The sequence below is a fragment of the Notechis scutatus genome, chromosome 1, assembly GCF_049901735.1.
Source record: "Notechis scutatus isolate UNSWTSFEM ecotype Mainland chromosome 1, rNotScu1.2, whole genome shotgun sequence".
Classification (NCBI taxonomy): domain Eukaryota; kingdom Metazoa; phylum Chordata; class Lepidosauria; order Squamata; family Elapidae; genus Notechis; species Notechis scutatus.
The window spans coordinates 322,492,897-322,506,814 of record NC_142009.1 but is presented as its reverse complement, the minus strand read 5'-3'; the positions used below and the strand labels follow the sequence as shown (position 1 = coordinate 322,506,814).

Below are 13,918 nucleotides of genomic sequence, written 5' to 3'. Positions count from 1 at the left end.
CCCAAAAAGTCCAGTTGTCTTTTGAAAAGCACCTTTGGGACAACCATGACCTGGAAATCCTGGGGAGTTTTTCCTTCCCTCTTGAAGCAAAACCGCTCAAAGGTTAATATTATTTCAAAATAAATTACACCAAACATCCGTCCCTCCTCAAAACCGGAGTGGAAGAACATTTATGCGCTTGCTTCCAATCATATATTTATTTTTTAATAAGATATTCTCGTTTGCGTAGACGATGCCCGTTTGCTGAACCAATGAAGCCCCCACAGCCACTTCCGCGGCAAAACCGGCGCGGGTGGTTTTCACATCCCGCCCCCCCTCTTTTTTTTTTTTCTTTCCTCTTGCCCCGCCTTTGCGCGCCCCTTTCTCAGCCAGGGCAGTCTCGCGGGATCGCCTTTGTTGGGCTATATAAACCCGGCGGGCGCCTCCCACGTTCTTTTCTCGCCCGGCCTGAGAGGCGTCGTGGGTCTCTTGCAATTGCGGCTCCTTTGCATCAGGCCGCGGCGGGAGGCGGGGAAGATGGCGGGGCGCAAGAAGAAGCTGGCGGGCGAAGGGAACGAAAGCCGGGCCCTCCCGCAGGAAGCCCAGCAGCCGAAGGGAAGGCCCGGAGGCCTTGCCCGTGAAGGGTATATGCAGGGGCGCAGGGTAAGGGTCGAAGCTCCCGCGTCTTTTCTCGGCCCCTTAAACTTCGCGCCTCCGAAGCAGTCTGTGCTTTAGGATGGTCAACACAGGGGGGTAGAGCGCGCTCTCACCGAAACCTGGGGCGGGGTTGGGTCTCCGCCTTCGGATCCTGTCGTGAGAAACAACGCTTTGGGCACGCGGGATGTATATTATAAGGGCAAATCCCGGGCTTTGTTACGGGATTGGCAACGGCAGGCGGGAAGGATACCTCGTTATTAGACTCAACTTAGATTGTATTCCTATGTAGAAACTGCCATTCGATGTACGGCTATTGAGTTGTTACGATAAATTCTTCATAAATGACCAAGAAACGAGGTTAAGGTGACAAAATTTACTATAGCTGAACTTGCTTTTTATAACCAACACACACAAACAACTACACGAAAAAAAGGTTCAGATAGGCCTGGTTAAGGTCTATGACAGAGGTCTCCAAATTTGGCAACTTTAAGACTTGTGGACTTCAACACCCAGCTGGAGAATTCTGGGAGTTGAAGTCCATAAGTCTTAACTTGCCAAATTTGGGGACCCCTGCTCTGTGACTATATTAATTGACTGTTTTGAGCTCTTTACATCAACATTTGTTGGTTCTTTTTTTTTATTCTGTTCTAGGCACAGACCCAAGGGATAACTTGTTTGCTTACAAAAAATGGCCTGTGATGAAATTGTTGGTTTTTGCAGAAGTGATTCTGCTGAATGAGAGGAATGTAGTGTCTGAAGCAGCAGCTCTTCCCTCTGTTAGAAAACAATGGTAAATTTTCTTTCACTCTTTTTCATGTGGATAAATTACTTCTTTTAGTTCAGTTTATATACCTAATTAAGCTGGCCACATTCTGGCTATCAGGCACCTCGGAGACTGTTTTCCATGATGCATCCAATTTCAAAGTAAAGTACCTATTTAGGTTTAAACTGTTGATAATCCCATTCATTGGCTTGTGTTATTTTGGATTCATCGAAAGATTCTTTACTTTTAAATTCTTAAGAGAATGGCTCCACCTTATTTTGCCTTCAGAAGTTGCGGATGCTTCATCATTGGAGGCTTTTAAGAAAAGACTGAGCAACATGTCTGGAATGGTATATTGAGCAGGCAATTGGACCTCCAAGGTCCCTTCTAATTCTTATTCTGTTTATTTCCTTGTAGATTTTGATTTTTGTTGACTTGATTGAGAAGCTGGTGAATGGGTTCCTTTCCTCCACCAGATCTCAAAGCATATCTGGAAAGGATACTTTTAAAAAACCTCACAATCTCAGATTTGGAAAAAAAACCCAATCTACAATTTATCCATTGCCACAACAATGGATAAAAAATTATCACTTGCAGAATTACCAACTTCAGTCAGTTGTAATTAGAGGTGGACCTATGTCTGGAATTCATCTCCCCCTTTCAGCTTTGCCCTCTTAAGGCTGATGGTGCTTTAAGTGGCCAATATAGAGGGGTAAAGTAAATTCTCTCTTAAACCCAGAGGTGAGGGTGAAACTTTTCTCTGGATCCTGTCGGGAGAAACAATTCTTAGTAAATGTATTATGCTAGAAGACCATGTTATTCAAGAATAGCCAGTGCTGTTATGAGAAACAACTTGAACTTTTTATTACACATTGTAATGTGAGTTGGGCTTTTAGAGTAGTTTGCTTCATGGTTCATAGTTTTTTTAGTGCAAATTAGCCTTTTACTGGCAGGTTATTTTCTTTTAAACCAGATGCCTGGATATTTCATCAAGTATCACTATAGAATTATATATGAAAAGTATTTATATTTTCCTTATTTATATTCTGCTAGAATTGAAAGATTCCAGAGTACTATGCATTTCTATAGATTAAGAGCCAGTTTGGTGTGAGCTCATTCTCTTAGCTGATCCAATCTCACAGACTGGGTATTATGGGGAAAATGGGAGACAGGAGCATCATTTCTGCAGCAATAAATTGTACAAAATAAAGATGAAATGTGCTAATAATAAATTGTTCCCTTGAGAAATTAATAGTAAATATGTTTACTAACTGGTGTTACACATCTTAAATCCTGATTTATTTGTGAAATTTATACAGCTGTCAATTTCACAAAAAGTGACTCTGGCTGGCCATACAATAATTGTAAAACAATAAACGTATAAAACTATTATTAAAAATATAAAACAATCATTGAGATATAAAAACTACATTATAATTTTTTCTTATTGCAATGGTATAAAAATGTTGAGACTCTAGATATAGATAGAGTGCAGAGCAATAAAGATTAGGGGACTGGAGACTAAAATGGGAACTGCTGAAGAAATTGGGTATGTCTAGTTTAATGAAAAGAACGACTAAGGATGATAAAGTGTCCCAATATCTAAGGGGCTGCCACAAAGAAAAGGAGGTCTGTCTATTCTCCAAAGCACCTGAGGGCAGGACAAGAAGCAATGGGTGGAAACTCATCAAGGAGAGAAACAACTTAGAACTAAGGAGAAATTTCCTGACAGAACAATCAGTGGAACTGCAACACTGGAGATTTTTAAGAGATTGGACAACCATTTGTCTGAAATAGTATAGGATTTCCTGCCTGGGCAGGGGGTTGGACTAGAAGACCTCAGAGGTCCCTTCCAACTCTCCTATTCTGATACCACATGCACAGGGGAAAATGAATATAAACCACAATGACAATCATTTTAAAATATCCAGGCCTGCAATTTCCAGGCCTGAGGATATAAGCATGTCTGGTGGGATTTCCAGAACATTAACAGGGATGGAATTAGGAACAAGGAACAGAAATGATTGTTTATTGCTTAATGTTTGGCTTCTGGGTTTTGGATGGCTTTCCCTCTTATTTTAAACTTGGTTCTAATAAATAAGGTACCTCCATGGGGCAATGTCAAAGGGTTATGAGGTTTATTTCAGATGTAGCATGCACTTGTTGGCACCATGAATGATCTATTTTTCCCCAATTTTTCATAGAAAGAAAACGCCATATTGGTAAAGTGACTTGTGGCTGACTTCACTGAAGAATAATCTTGTGATGTCTAATTTATCCTGAAAATATCTGGCTTCAACTTCATACTTGACCATGAATTTTTCTGAGTATTTGCCTTGTGCCCTAGAGCTACGAGGAAAAAATACTGGATTTTATTCATAGATAAAATGGACTTGGATCCACTGTTGGGGCAGATCATACAGGTATATTGGCCATCTGCTTGTCCTGTTTTGTTTTTTCATCTTGTAGATTTCAGAAATGTAGATGTAAAATAGATGCTCACCATGTTTTGTTCACCTTCCCCCCCTTTGTCTGATAAAATTGGTCTGGGAGGGATTGCACCTAATGAAAATGGCTTATTTTTCCTCCTCGCTTCAAAAGAAATTGATTGGAGGGCAGGGATGAACTGTATTCTGTATGACAAATGGATATCCACAAGCATTTATTACAAGATTCCTGTGCAGGGAAGAAGAAAGAAGGCAGAGGACCAACTTTATGGCACACTACCATACATCAAAAACATTTCACAAACAGTAGAATGCAAGCAGGCATTGCACACCGCCCAAAGGCTACCATATGAGGACAGATCATGCATTGTAAAGATCAGTTGAAGGGGGAGATATTTCCAATGTAATCTACCAGATCCCCTCTGGTAGGGCAGATGGGGAGGAAGCTAACTACTAGATTGCAAGAACATAAGTGAGTGGTCAGACACGGAGATCCAAACTCATTGGGAGTCTCACATTGCAATGAACAAGGACATAAATTGAATTTTATACCATTAAGATTGTTGGCTGAGCAGTACAAAAATAGTGAAATTATTGAAGCCTGGGAAATGGATCCCTAGTCAGTCAAAAGGAGTGCCAATTTATCAGCTTATTAGGCACTTAGATGAAGAACAAGGACTTGGCAATAGAAGGAAACAAAATCAATTTAATGCCCCAATCAACAATCAATGCCACACACAACCAGGCACCACATAAATACTATGCATCTAATAGCCCATTCTGGTGAGAGGGAAGTTCCCCGAGGATGGACTCCATCAGGAGTCTCTAAACCTGGAAGACTAATCTGGTCCTGGTGATTGACCCAGTTTGGATCATGTATTCTGTATAGTTTTATACTGCTTTTTATTAATGTTCACATTGTTTCTTGGCTGCCCAGTTAAGATGAACAGCTGTATGATTTTCTGAAATAAACAAATCTCTAGTTCTACTCTCATACATTCTATTTTGGGGCAAAGATGGCAATGACCTCTTAACTCTAGTTTTACTTGAAAGATGTTGATTATCTGGATCCAGTTTAATCAGGCCATATGATATGATAGTAAGGCCGCTATTTGATAACTGATGGATGGCTTAAATGCAGCCATATGGGTTAGTTGATACATTCTAATACCATTAATGTGGTAATGGGAACATCCTTGGATAGTGGTTCCAATTCAACTGTGTTCAAAAATTTGTGCTGGGAAGCAGTTTTGTTGCATAGTACGTAATTTGCTGGCCAGATACTAGGGTAAAAGAAGGAAAAGTATGCAAGCTTCTTTTTCTGAAGGGATAAACCATTTGTCCTGTTACATTTCAGTGGAATAATTCTGTAGTGGTTAACCATTTTATGGGATGGTGCAATGTGACATTAAGGCTAACCAGAGATTTGAAGTTCATGAGTGCATATCACATATTTGGGATATGCTAAGTAAGACACATTTTGGGATTGCCCATCAACTCTAGAGGGAAACTAAAAATTAAGGAATACGATCCTGCTCATTGCTCTCAAGAAAGCTGGAGGTGACCCACAATATTGTGGCATAAGCATTAACAAGGATACCACTGAATTCAGTCATGTTGCAAGTAGGATCCCCTATCCTATTGTAAAGCTGGTACATACAGGTCTCCCATCATTTCTGGGCACACAAAATTCTAGAATCTCAGGAGTCATGCATTTAAAAAAGTTTTTATTGCAAAAAGTAAATCCCCTTTCCATTCCAAATTCTAATAAGGGATATAGAAAATACAATTAGGATCATTCCATTAATCAAACACCTCTGATGGCATCAGCCTACAAAATGGAAGTACAATTGTACTTAGAAGTATAAGAAACTGGCAGGTCAGGTCCATTCTTTCCATTACCAGTTTCTGAACATATTGGCATGATATTCGCACCCCATGCTAGGCAAAATATCTCTATTTCTGCATCATATGCTACACAAATTATATCAGTGCTCTTTAGGTGTAGTGAGGTGGTGAGGCAAAATCATTTCAGCAACCATCCACTGGCTTAGGTTTCTCAACCATGCAGCTGCCATCCAGGCAGAACGAAAGCTGCCTTTTTGGGTCTGCTCTCAGAAAGTGGGAAGGATAGCAAGGAGAAGTAGCAGCAAACTTGGGTTAAAATTCTCACACTACCTCCAATGTATGGCTTCATAAACCCAATCGCTCTTGCACAATCCCACCTCTAAGCAAGAAGACACATTGGTAAAATCAGAATCAAAACACTTATGAGCTGGATTAGGTAGCTCGAACAGATTTACAGATACACACTAAATATATCTCATAAACTTGCATATAAATAAGAAAAAGCCCAATATTATTTGTTATTAAAAATAAAGCTGCCCTTTAAATTGTACAAAACCAATTAAAAGTCTAGGGGGGAAAGTATCCTGCTTGTGATGAGCTTCAACAGCGAAAAATGTGTCAGGAGCATTTCCAAACACAAACTGCTAGGCTGCCTCCAAAGAACATGTAGAGCAAATTCTTCACTTCATGGGTGATTTCAAAGCCGAACCCTTCCCCAATCACTACGTGCCAGGAAGATCCAAATTTCTTGTCCATTGTCTCTTTGATCATCTTGGCAGCGCTCTGAAGGAAAAGTGACATGGAAGGGAACAGAAACCAAAAGGGGGAAAAAAAGTAACAAGTTACTAAAATGGAATGTACTTTTTATCTCACAAAAAATTACTAGAACAAAAGGTATGGACTGTTCCAGCAGGTAGCATACATCTGGGCAATGTTGGGCAGCAAAGCTAAGCAGCCCATAGCCTTTGATATCCAGGAAGAACAGGGCTGTAATCTAGATGAAAAAAAATCCAAAAACATTCTAAAAAGGTAGTAGTAAGCCACATCTGTACTCTTGCCATGAAAACCACGTCCTTATTCAGGAAGTCAGGAGCTAAATCTGACTTGATTTTTTTTTTGAGGATTGCACAAAGGAATAGCCTGAGTTGCAGGTAAATATGTGTTGATACCTGATCACTCACAAAACAGTTGATAGGAGTACATTAGCATGCAGGTGTCCTGGACTTACAATCTTTCATTCAAAGTTAAAATGGCATTGAAAAAATGCCTCAGCTTCATTTCATTATTGCAACGCCCCCATGGTCATATCAAAATTCAGATGCTTGTTAACTGGCATGCATTTAAGATAATTGCAACAACCTAGTGTCATGTGATCATCATTTGTTACCTTCCCAGCCTGCTTCTGACAAGCAAAGTCAATAGGGGAAGCTGGACCCACTTAACAAACACATGATTCACTTAACAACTGCAGTGATTGGCTTAACAACTCTGGCAAAAAAGAAAAAAGGTGAAATTGGACATGACTGACTCAACTGTCCTGCTTAGCAAGAGAAATTCTGGTTTCAGTTGTGACTGTAAGTCGAGGGCTACCTGTACTTATTGCCAGAATAGTTAACACAGTAACAAAATATTTTTATCCTACTTGCTCCATCAGTTGAAATATTAGGAACACAAACTCCTACTTTCTTCCTGACCTTGCTTAAATGACATCTTGCACAAATGTGCCGGCGGGGAAAGCCCCACATGTACTGCTTTGTCCTGATCATTGAAGAAACCACCACAGCTTCTCTCCTGCAGCCATATGCGCTAAACCAGTGCCTGTAGGAGTCAATGTCATCTGAGTGACATAGGTTGGGAACACAGTTTATCTATCTCTGAGGGAGATGGTCGGTTTAGAAATAGGAAATATAAATAAATAAAATCTAAAGCGCTTGCGTGATGAACACAGTTTCCTGGATGCTTGAATGGAACTTAGCAGGCATTTTTCTGCCCTAAATAAGAACTGAATCCAATTCCTCCAACGGAAACAACTATGTGCAAACTGAGGGGGCTACATTCATGCAACACTGCTGAGACAGTTACAAAAACATCACCAGAGTTAACAATAATCATATTATGCAATGCTAAGTTTTAACATAAAAGGATCATGTTGGGGGGAAATGCTCTATTATCATTTCAGTATAGAAAGGGATTTGGCATCAAAGGCAGAGGTAAAGAGGGCATTCATACCAGCTATGATTACTGCTTTTTATATATATAAATAGCATCAGAATCTATAAAAACATAGATTTATTGCTTCTCCTATTACCTTTCCTTTTAGGAAGAGGTGGTTAAAAATTAATTCAAGCATATCTGGTGTAGATATACAGGTTTTAGTGTCAGTACCTCATTGTTGGTGGCATATTTTTCACATGCAGTGACACATAATTCCATGGCCTCGACTCGCATTTCTTCTGGCATGTCTGAATGCTGGGGAAAAATTATAAACATAGAGGATCTCGGTCAGCATTAAGTCAGGATTGGTTAATGCCTATTAAATCATAAACAGATGCTAAGACATGAATAGAAGGATTCAATTCTCTCCCACTAAATTTGCCTTTATTCATTACAGACAATTAAGCACAAAGAATAGCAATCTACAGACTTTCTCCCCAGTGATCCTTGTCTCCCTCCTTTCTCACACATGTCGCACAAGGGGGGAAAGCTTCACACATGCCACTTTGTCATGGTTAATGAAGAAACTCTCACAGCCTCTCTCCTGCAGCCATTTGTGCCAAGCCAGTGCCTGCAAGAGTCAACACTCATTTTTGTCTTTAATGCAAAAAATCCTTAAGTGTTTTCTAGTCGCCAATAAATGCAATACTGTCTTCTCTTTAATCAAACAAATAGCCATTTCAAGCATATTGATCATGTTCACCAGCCATTCCTCTGTTGTAGTTACCACCAATTTTTTCCCATCTTCATGCATACAAAAATCTTAAGCCTGATTTTTGACCTTACCTAAGACCTTGGAATGATCCTCTTAGGCCAGCTTTCGAATGAGCCACATTTCATCATTCAAAAATGGAGGGGAGAGTAGACTCTCCTTGATTAGAAAACTTTGCAAGCATTATGTAACACAAAGCAGTATCAGCTTCCTTGGGTCCATAGCAAAGATTTCTTCATCATAGATACACGATAGAAAACATGGCTAGATAGCGTACAAAAGAGCCATGAAAGATGATGATGCTTACTAAGCTACGAGGGTCAGAAATGCACATTTTGATCAGGGGTGCTCTGTGTACCTTGAGTAATCAGATTTTCACAGATAAACTAATAATTCTTCAGTCACTATGGCAACTACGGTAGTTGTCCTTCCTCTCACTCTTCTGGTTAGATTTTGTGGCAAATTTAAGATATAAAAACAGCATCAAATTTCAGTATTTCCTGATTGGGAATGTATCATCTCTCTTCACCTCCATCCTTACCCTAATCAGTGGAAAGCTGTGAAGTCTCTTATAATCTGCTTCTTCTTTTTTCCCCTCCCCGGTGTCTGCCATTGTTTGTCCACTGTGATTTCAAGTGGGGGCAGAATATCTTGAAGGGAACCAATCCCGTATAGGCTAGCAATGTGAATTCAGGTCAGTTTTGGAAAAATACCTTTGGCTATATAGAAAAATAAAGGAAAAAAACAATATAGCATAATATTTAGAATATAATACAGGCAAACCCTTTTAAGAGAATTAAAAATAAGCGGTCATTTAAATGACAATTACATTTGTCTACAGGTTTTTTTATTCTAATATTGTTAAAATAAGCAGGCTTCAAATAGTTACAATAATGAAAAACTTGAATTATGGTGCCTGTGATGATCTATTTGACTAAATTATTGCCACTTGTTAATTTCCATATTGGGAGTCAGAGTTTCAGAAACAGCAAGTCATGTATACATTTTTTACTCTTTCAGATAAGGAACTAGCTTAGCTCTCTTTTCCCCCCAGTGGAATTAACAGCTAATGACTTGGTCAATCTGGTGCAATCATATATTTTAAACATTTAAAGTGTAGTATAAGAAGAAAATCTCTTCCTGGAGAATCTATAAATCAGCTATCTTTAGAGTAAGAGACATTAGTCTTAGAGGGAACATTAGTATCTTTCAGTGTAAGCCGGTTTCAAATAATGAATTTCCAAATCACCAAGACATTATTCTGTAGCTCCATAAAAAATAATGGAAGATGTGGATAAGTAAGAATTAGTCTATCATCTGGGCACAATACTGGGTGATACTAGAAGCATATCAACATGCTGCATTTCTTCTAAAAATATCACATATCATCATTCGGTATGCTGTTTATAGGCAACACACGGTAGATACTCCATACACTTGGCATATGATACATTTAAAAAAATTTTTTCATTTCAAATGAAAAATCTTTCATTGCAAATTGTAAGAAGCAACTACTAAAGGATGAATAGTAAAATAAATCAAAATACAAAAATGCAGACAGTAACTCTGCCTCCTTGGAAAACAAAATTTAAGAGACGTCAAAAACTGGAAGGAATTACCATCTTGCTATCCAAATGCTGGAATCTTAGGCAAATAACCTTCCATTACTATCAAAAAATTGTTAATGTTAAGATTTTTTTGTGTCTTACAGGAAAAGTGATTTTCGAGGTACTAGGACATTTAAAAAATCTTTTAAATATTGTAACTGTAAAACTGTGTTGCCATATCTTTGTATAAAAGATATTGTCTTGTATCTTTGTATCATTCTTTTCTTGCTATGTTGTTTTTGAATTATTTTGTAAGCCAACTGTTTCAATAATCTTGAGACATTAAGACATTAAGGTTGCATAGCCTCCAAGTAAACTATCCCACTGTGGTTTCCCCACAAAATTAGTGAAACGCGGTTTCACCAAGTGGCAATTGTAGCAAAAACTATACTGTGGGTTAATAACTTTCAACCATTCTGTTCTTTTGAAAACCCATAGCCTGAGGTTAGAGGTGGTGACTCATCTGTGTATTTAGATATACAGATGATACACAAAAATAGTAGTAACTTTTGATCTGACTATCACATGGAATCAGAATCAATCCAATGTCCTATTGAGGCACAATCAAAAGATCCATTTGGGTGACTTGATTTTGGATCCCTTTCATTTATAGAATGACTTGTCAAATATTAAGGAAAAAAATAAATAAGATTCTGCGGTCCACTTCATTGCTAAGGAGAATAGTTCCTTATCTCTTATAGTTCTTTATTTCTTATAGTTCCTACCCATAATCAAATAACAAGGCCTGCTATTTTATTCATTAAAAAAAAGTACATTTCCAGACCCAGAAAGCTTTCTATCTAGGCAAGGGCTAGGCTCCAGCTACTCATTTCGTGGGGGCAAACAGACACTCTGCACATGCTCAAAGGTTCATTCCCCCCCCTCTTTCCCCCACAATTCAAGGCCGGCGGGAGAGTAAACCACCTCTTCAGATCCAGACCTAACCGAAGGCATGCCTGTATACCTTAAGTGTAAATCCGAATTTCCTCTCACGCACCTCCGAAAGGAGCGGCGAGGAAGAACCGCAGAGCCGGCTGAAACAATGATTCGGCTGCCTTCTTTTAGAACCCAGGCGAGCCGCTTCATCTTCCCGAGCCCCGCTCAGATGCTCGCCTCCGCCCGCGGATCATACACGGGCTGGAATGTGGGACAGTCCCACCCAGCCGCTCTGGAGAAAGGAGTCCTCTAAGACCCGGCTAAAAGCAGCGGCGGGCGGCACTCTCGGGAGGACCAGACCCGCCAAAGGAAAGGCGTGGGGCCGGTGAACGCCGCCCGGTCCAAGGAGGAAGCGAGAAGCGGCTCCGTCCACGCCGGGAGCCCCAAACGAGCACTCGGCGGTACGTCTCACCTGCGTCACCTCGACCCCGAGCCCCCCAAAGCCAGACTTCTTGCCGTTGTTAAGGAAAGAAACGTGCTTGTCTTAGCAACCGGCGCCGGAAGTCCCGCCTTCCAATTTGCCATTGGGCGGCGGTAAAAGGTGGAGAGCACGGATAGGGTGCAAGTATTGCCTATATGCGGAGGGGACCTAAATCACCTCCACAATTTTATTGGGACTTGGAGTGATAGGTGTCCACAATTTGCCTAAGGAGATTAGTAGAATAAGTTTGAGAGGGAGAGAAGTTTCTCTCTGTTTCGTAATTTATCCTGTAGAAAACTAGAGGAGAGTTTCATGCGAAGATATAATTACGGCATTACATAGATAGCACACTGGACAACTTTTGTTCTCCCCAAAGTGAGTTAATTGAGTGCTCTCCTTCTAGACACAACCCCAACTACAGATTATTTTGTTCTAACTAGAAGACCTCCAAGGTCCGTTCCAGCCTGAGGATTCTGTGATTATGTACTTTATTCTTGGAATTGGAATTGGTATTGAAAAAAAAAATCTCATCAGGGGAGTAACACCAATCTGGTTATCAATGAGATCTGGATCTTTTTAAATTAAATAGATTGATTTAAATTTAAAGGGTCACTTTCAAGCAAAATAAAAGAATTAAAATTAAAAAGGAATAGGAAGAAGGGTTAATATGTTGTGATCATATAAATGGAAAACATACCGTAAATACACTGGTTTGTCATTTGTAAGATTCAAGAAAATGTGACCAAATTCTTGCATATATTTGCTTTGCTTTTATATTAATGTAAAAGTTCAAACAAAGTGGGGAAAGCACTATTATGTAAGTAGAGAAGCAACTTTTTGAATATCTTTGAAACAGCTTTTGGTTAGCTGTATGCACATGGTCTTGTGTGTAGATCAGTGGAAGATTTTGAATAGTAGAATATGCAAGTTATGTTGGATAATCTCCCAGTACTTTTAAATTTGCACTTCTTGGACAATGTAGCAGTTAACAATCATTTATACAAGCCTTTGGAAAAGTATATGAATTTTGAAACCTTACAGAAAGTTGAGACAGAAGGAGCTGGTGATACTGTTTATTATGTTTATATTATTATATTATATTATATTATTATATTATATTATATTATTATATTATTATATTATATTATATTATATTTATTATATTATATTATATTATATTTATTATATTATTATATTATATTATATTATATTATATTATATTATATTATATTATATTATATTATATTATATTATATTATATTTATTATATTATATTTATTATATTATATTATTATATTATATTATATTAGATGTAAATATATGGCAGGCAGCTGTAACTGTCTATCAAAATAATTATATTATTGTACAGAAGTGAAGTGGACTGAAGCCTCAGAAGCTGTTATTTTAAGTGATGCTTTAGTCCAGGGGTGTCAAAGTGGCAGCCCACGGGCTGGATGTATCACACACAGGCTACACCCACCCCAGCTCCGCCAAGAGAAAAAACACTGTGATACATCACATGATAACATGACGTGGCTTGTTCGACACCTGTGCTTTAGTCCAATGGAGATCCAATCCATAAAATAGCAAGATGAATTGAGATCAAAATCTTAGAACCAGAGTTGGTGATGGATCCAAAAAGGGCAATGTGGTGGCTCAGTGGTTAAGACTTTAGGCTTGTCAGTGGAAAGTCAGGTTCGAAACCTAAGCACCACATGATGGGGTGAGCTCACCCCAGCTCCTGCCAACCTAACAGTTTGGAAGCATGAAATTTGACTAGATAAACAGGTACCACTTCAGTGGGAAGTAACGGTGCCCCGTGATGTCAGGCTGACCACATGACTGCAGAAATGTCTTTGGATAACAAAGACCACACCTAGAATACTGCATCCAGTTTTGGTCACACTATAAAAAAGATGCTGAGATTCTAAAAATAGTGCGGAGAAGGGCAGCAGACATGATTAGGGGCTAGAGGCTAAAATATATGAGGAACGGTTGCAGGAACTGGGCATGGTTAGTCTAGTGAAGACAAGGACAAGGGGAGGCGTGATAGCAGTGTTCCAATATTTGAGGGGCTATCACAGAGAGGAAGCGGTCAACCTATTTTCTAAAGCACCCGAAGGCCAGAGAAGGAATAATGGATGGAAACTGATCAAGGAGAGATTCAACCTAGAAATAAGGAGAAATTTTCTGACAGAACAATCAATCAGTGGAACAGCTTGCCCTCTGAAGTTGGAACTTCATCGCTGGAGGCTTTCAAGAAGAGACTGGACTGCCATCTGTCAGAAATAGTATAGGGTCTCCTGCTTGGGCAGGTGGTTGGACTAGATTGAC

The 13,918-nt window shown here is 39.3% G+C and overlaps 1 protein-coding gene, 1 long non-coding RNA gene and 1 other non-coding gene across 5 annotated transcripts; 2 read left to right on the top strand and 1 right to left on the bottom strand.

The window, feature by feature from the left end:
- The first annotated feature begins 375 nt into the window (after window positions 1–375).
- Window positions 376–4,834, top strand: LOC113414162 (uncharacterized). Its single transcript, XR_003371142.2, has 3 exons — window positions 376–642; window positions 1,288–1,426; window positions 3,604–4,834. It is a non-coding gene; the product is annotated as an uncharacterized LOC113414162 (long non-coding RNA).
- On the top strand, window positions 2,066–2,184 carry LOC113414234 (small nucleolar RNA SNORA26). The gene has a single exon (XR_003371149.1). It is a non-coding gene; the product is annotated as a small nucleolar RNA SNORA26 (small nucleolar RNA).
- A 722-nt stretch (window positions 4,835–5,556) lies between the features above and the next one.
- Window positions 5,557–11,672, bottom strand: DNAL4 (dynein axonemal light chain 4). Of its 3 annotated transcripts, none has more exons than XM_026670907.2 (4): window positions 11,576–11,672; window positions 9,162–9,339; window positions 8,080–8,163; window positions 5,557–6,477 (listed from the first exon to the last, which is right to left on the bottom strand). In XM_026670907.2, the coding sequence occupies exons 2-4, from the start codon at window positions 9,231–9,233 to the stop codon at window positions 6,313–6,315; spliced, it is 321 nt and encodes a 106-aa protein (XP_026526692.1). In that variant the 5' UTR covers window positions 9,234–9,339; window positions 11,576–11,672; the 3' UTR covers window positions 5,557–6,312. The 3 variants fall into 3 exon arrangements, with proteins under 3 accessions (XP_026526692.1, XP_026526691.1, XP_026526693.1); XM_026670906.2 differs by having other exon boundaries at window positions 11,192–11,640; XM_026670908.2 differs by having other exon boundaries at window positions 11,225–11,608.
- Window positions 11,673–13,918: the final 2,246 nt, after the last annotated feature.

Coding starts and splice junctions, on each gene's coding strand:
- DNAL4 (XM_026670907.2), bottom strand. CDS start 9,233: ATGGCAGACACCGGGGAGGGGAAAAAAGAAGAAGCAGATTATAAGAGA. Junction 8,164..9,161: donor ACAGCTTTCCACTGATTAGG/GTAAGGATGGAG, acceptor ATTTTTCCCCAG/CATTCAGACATGCCAGAAGA. Junction 6,478..8,079: donor AATATGCCACCAACAATGAG/GTACTGACACTA, acceptor CTTTTCCTTCAG/AGCGCTGCCAAGATGATCAA.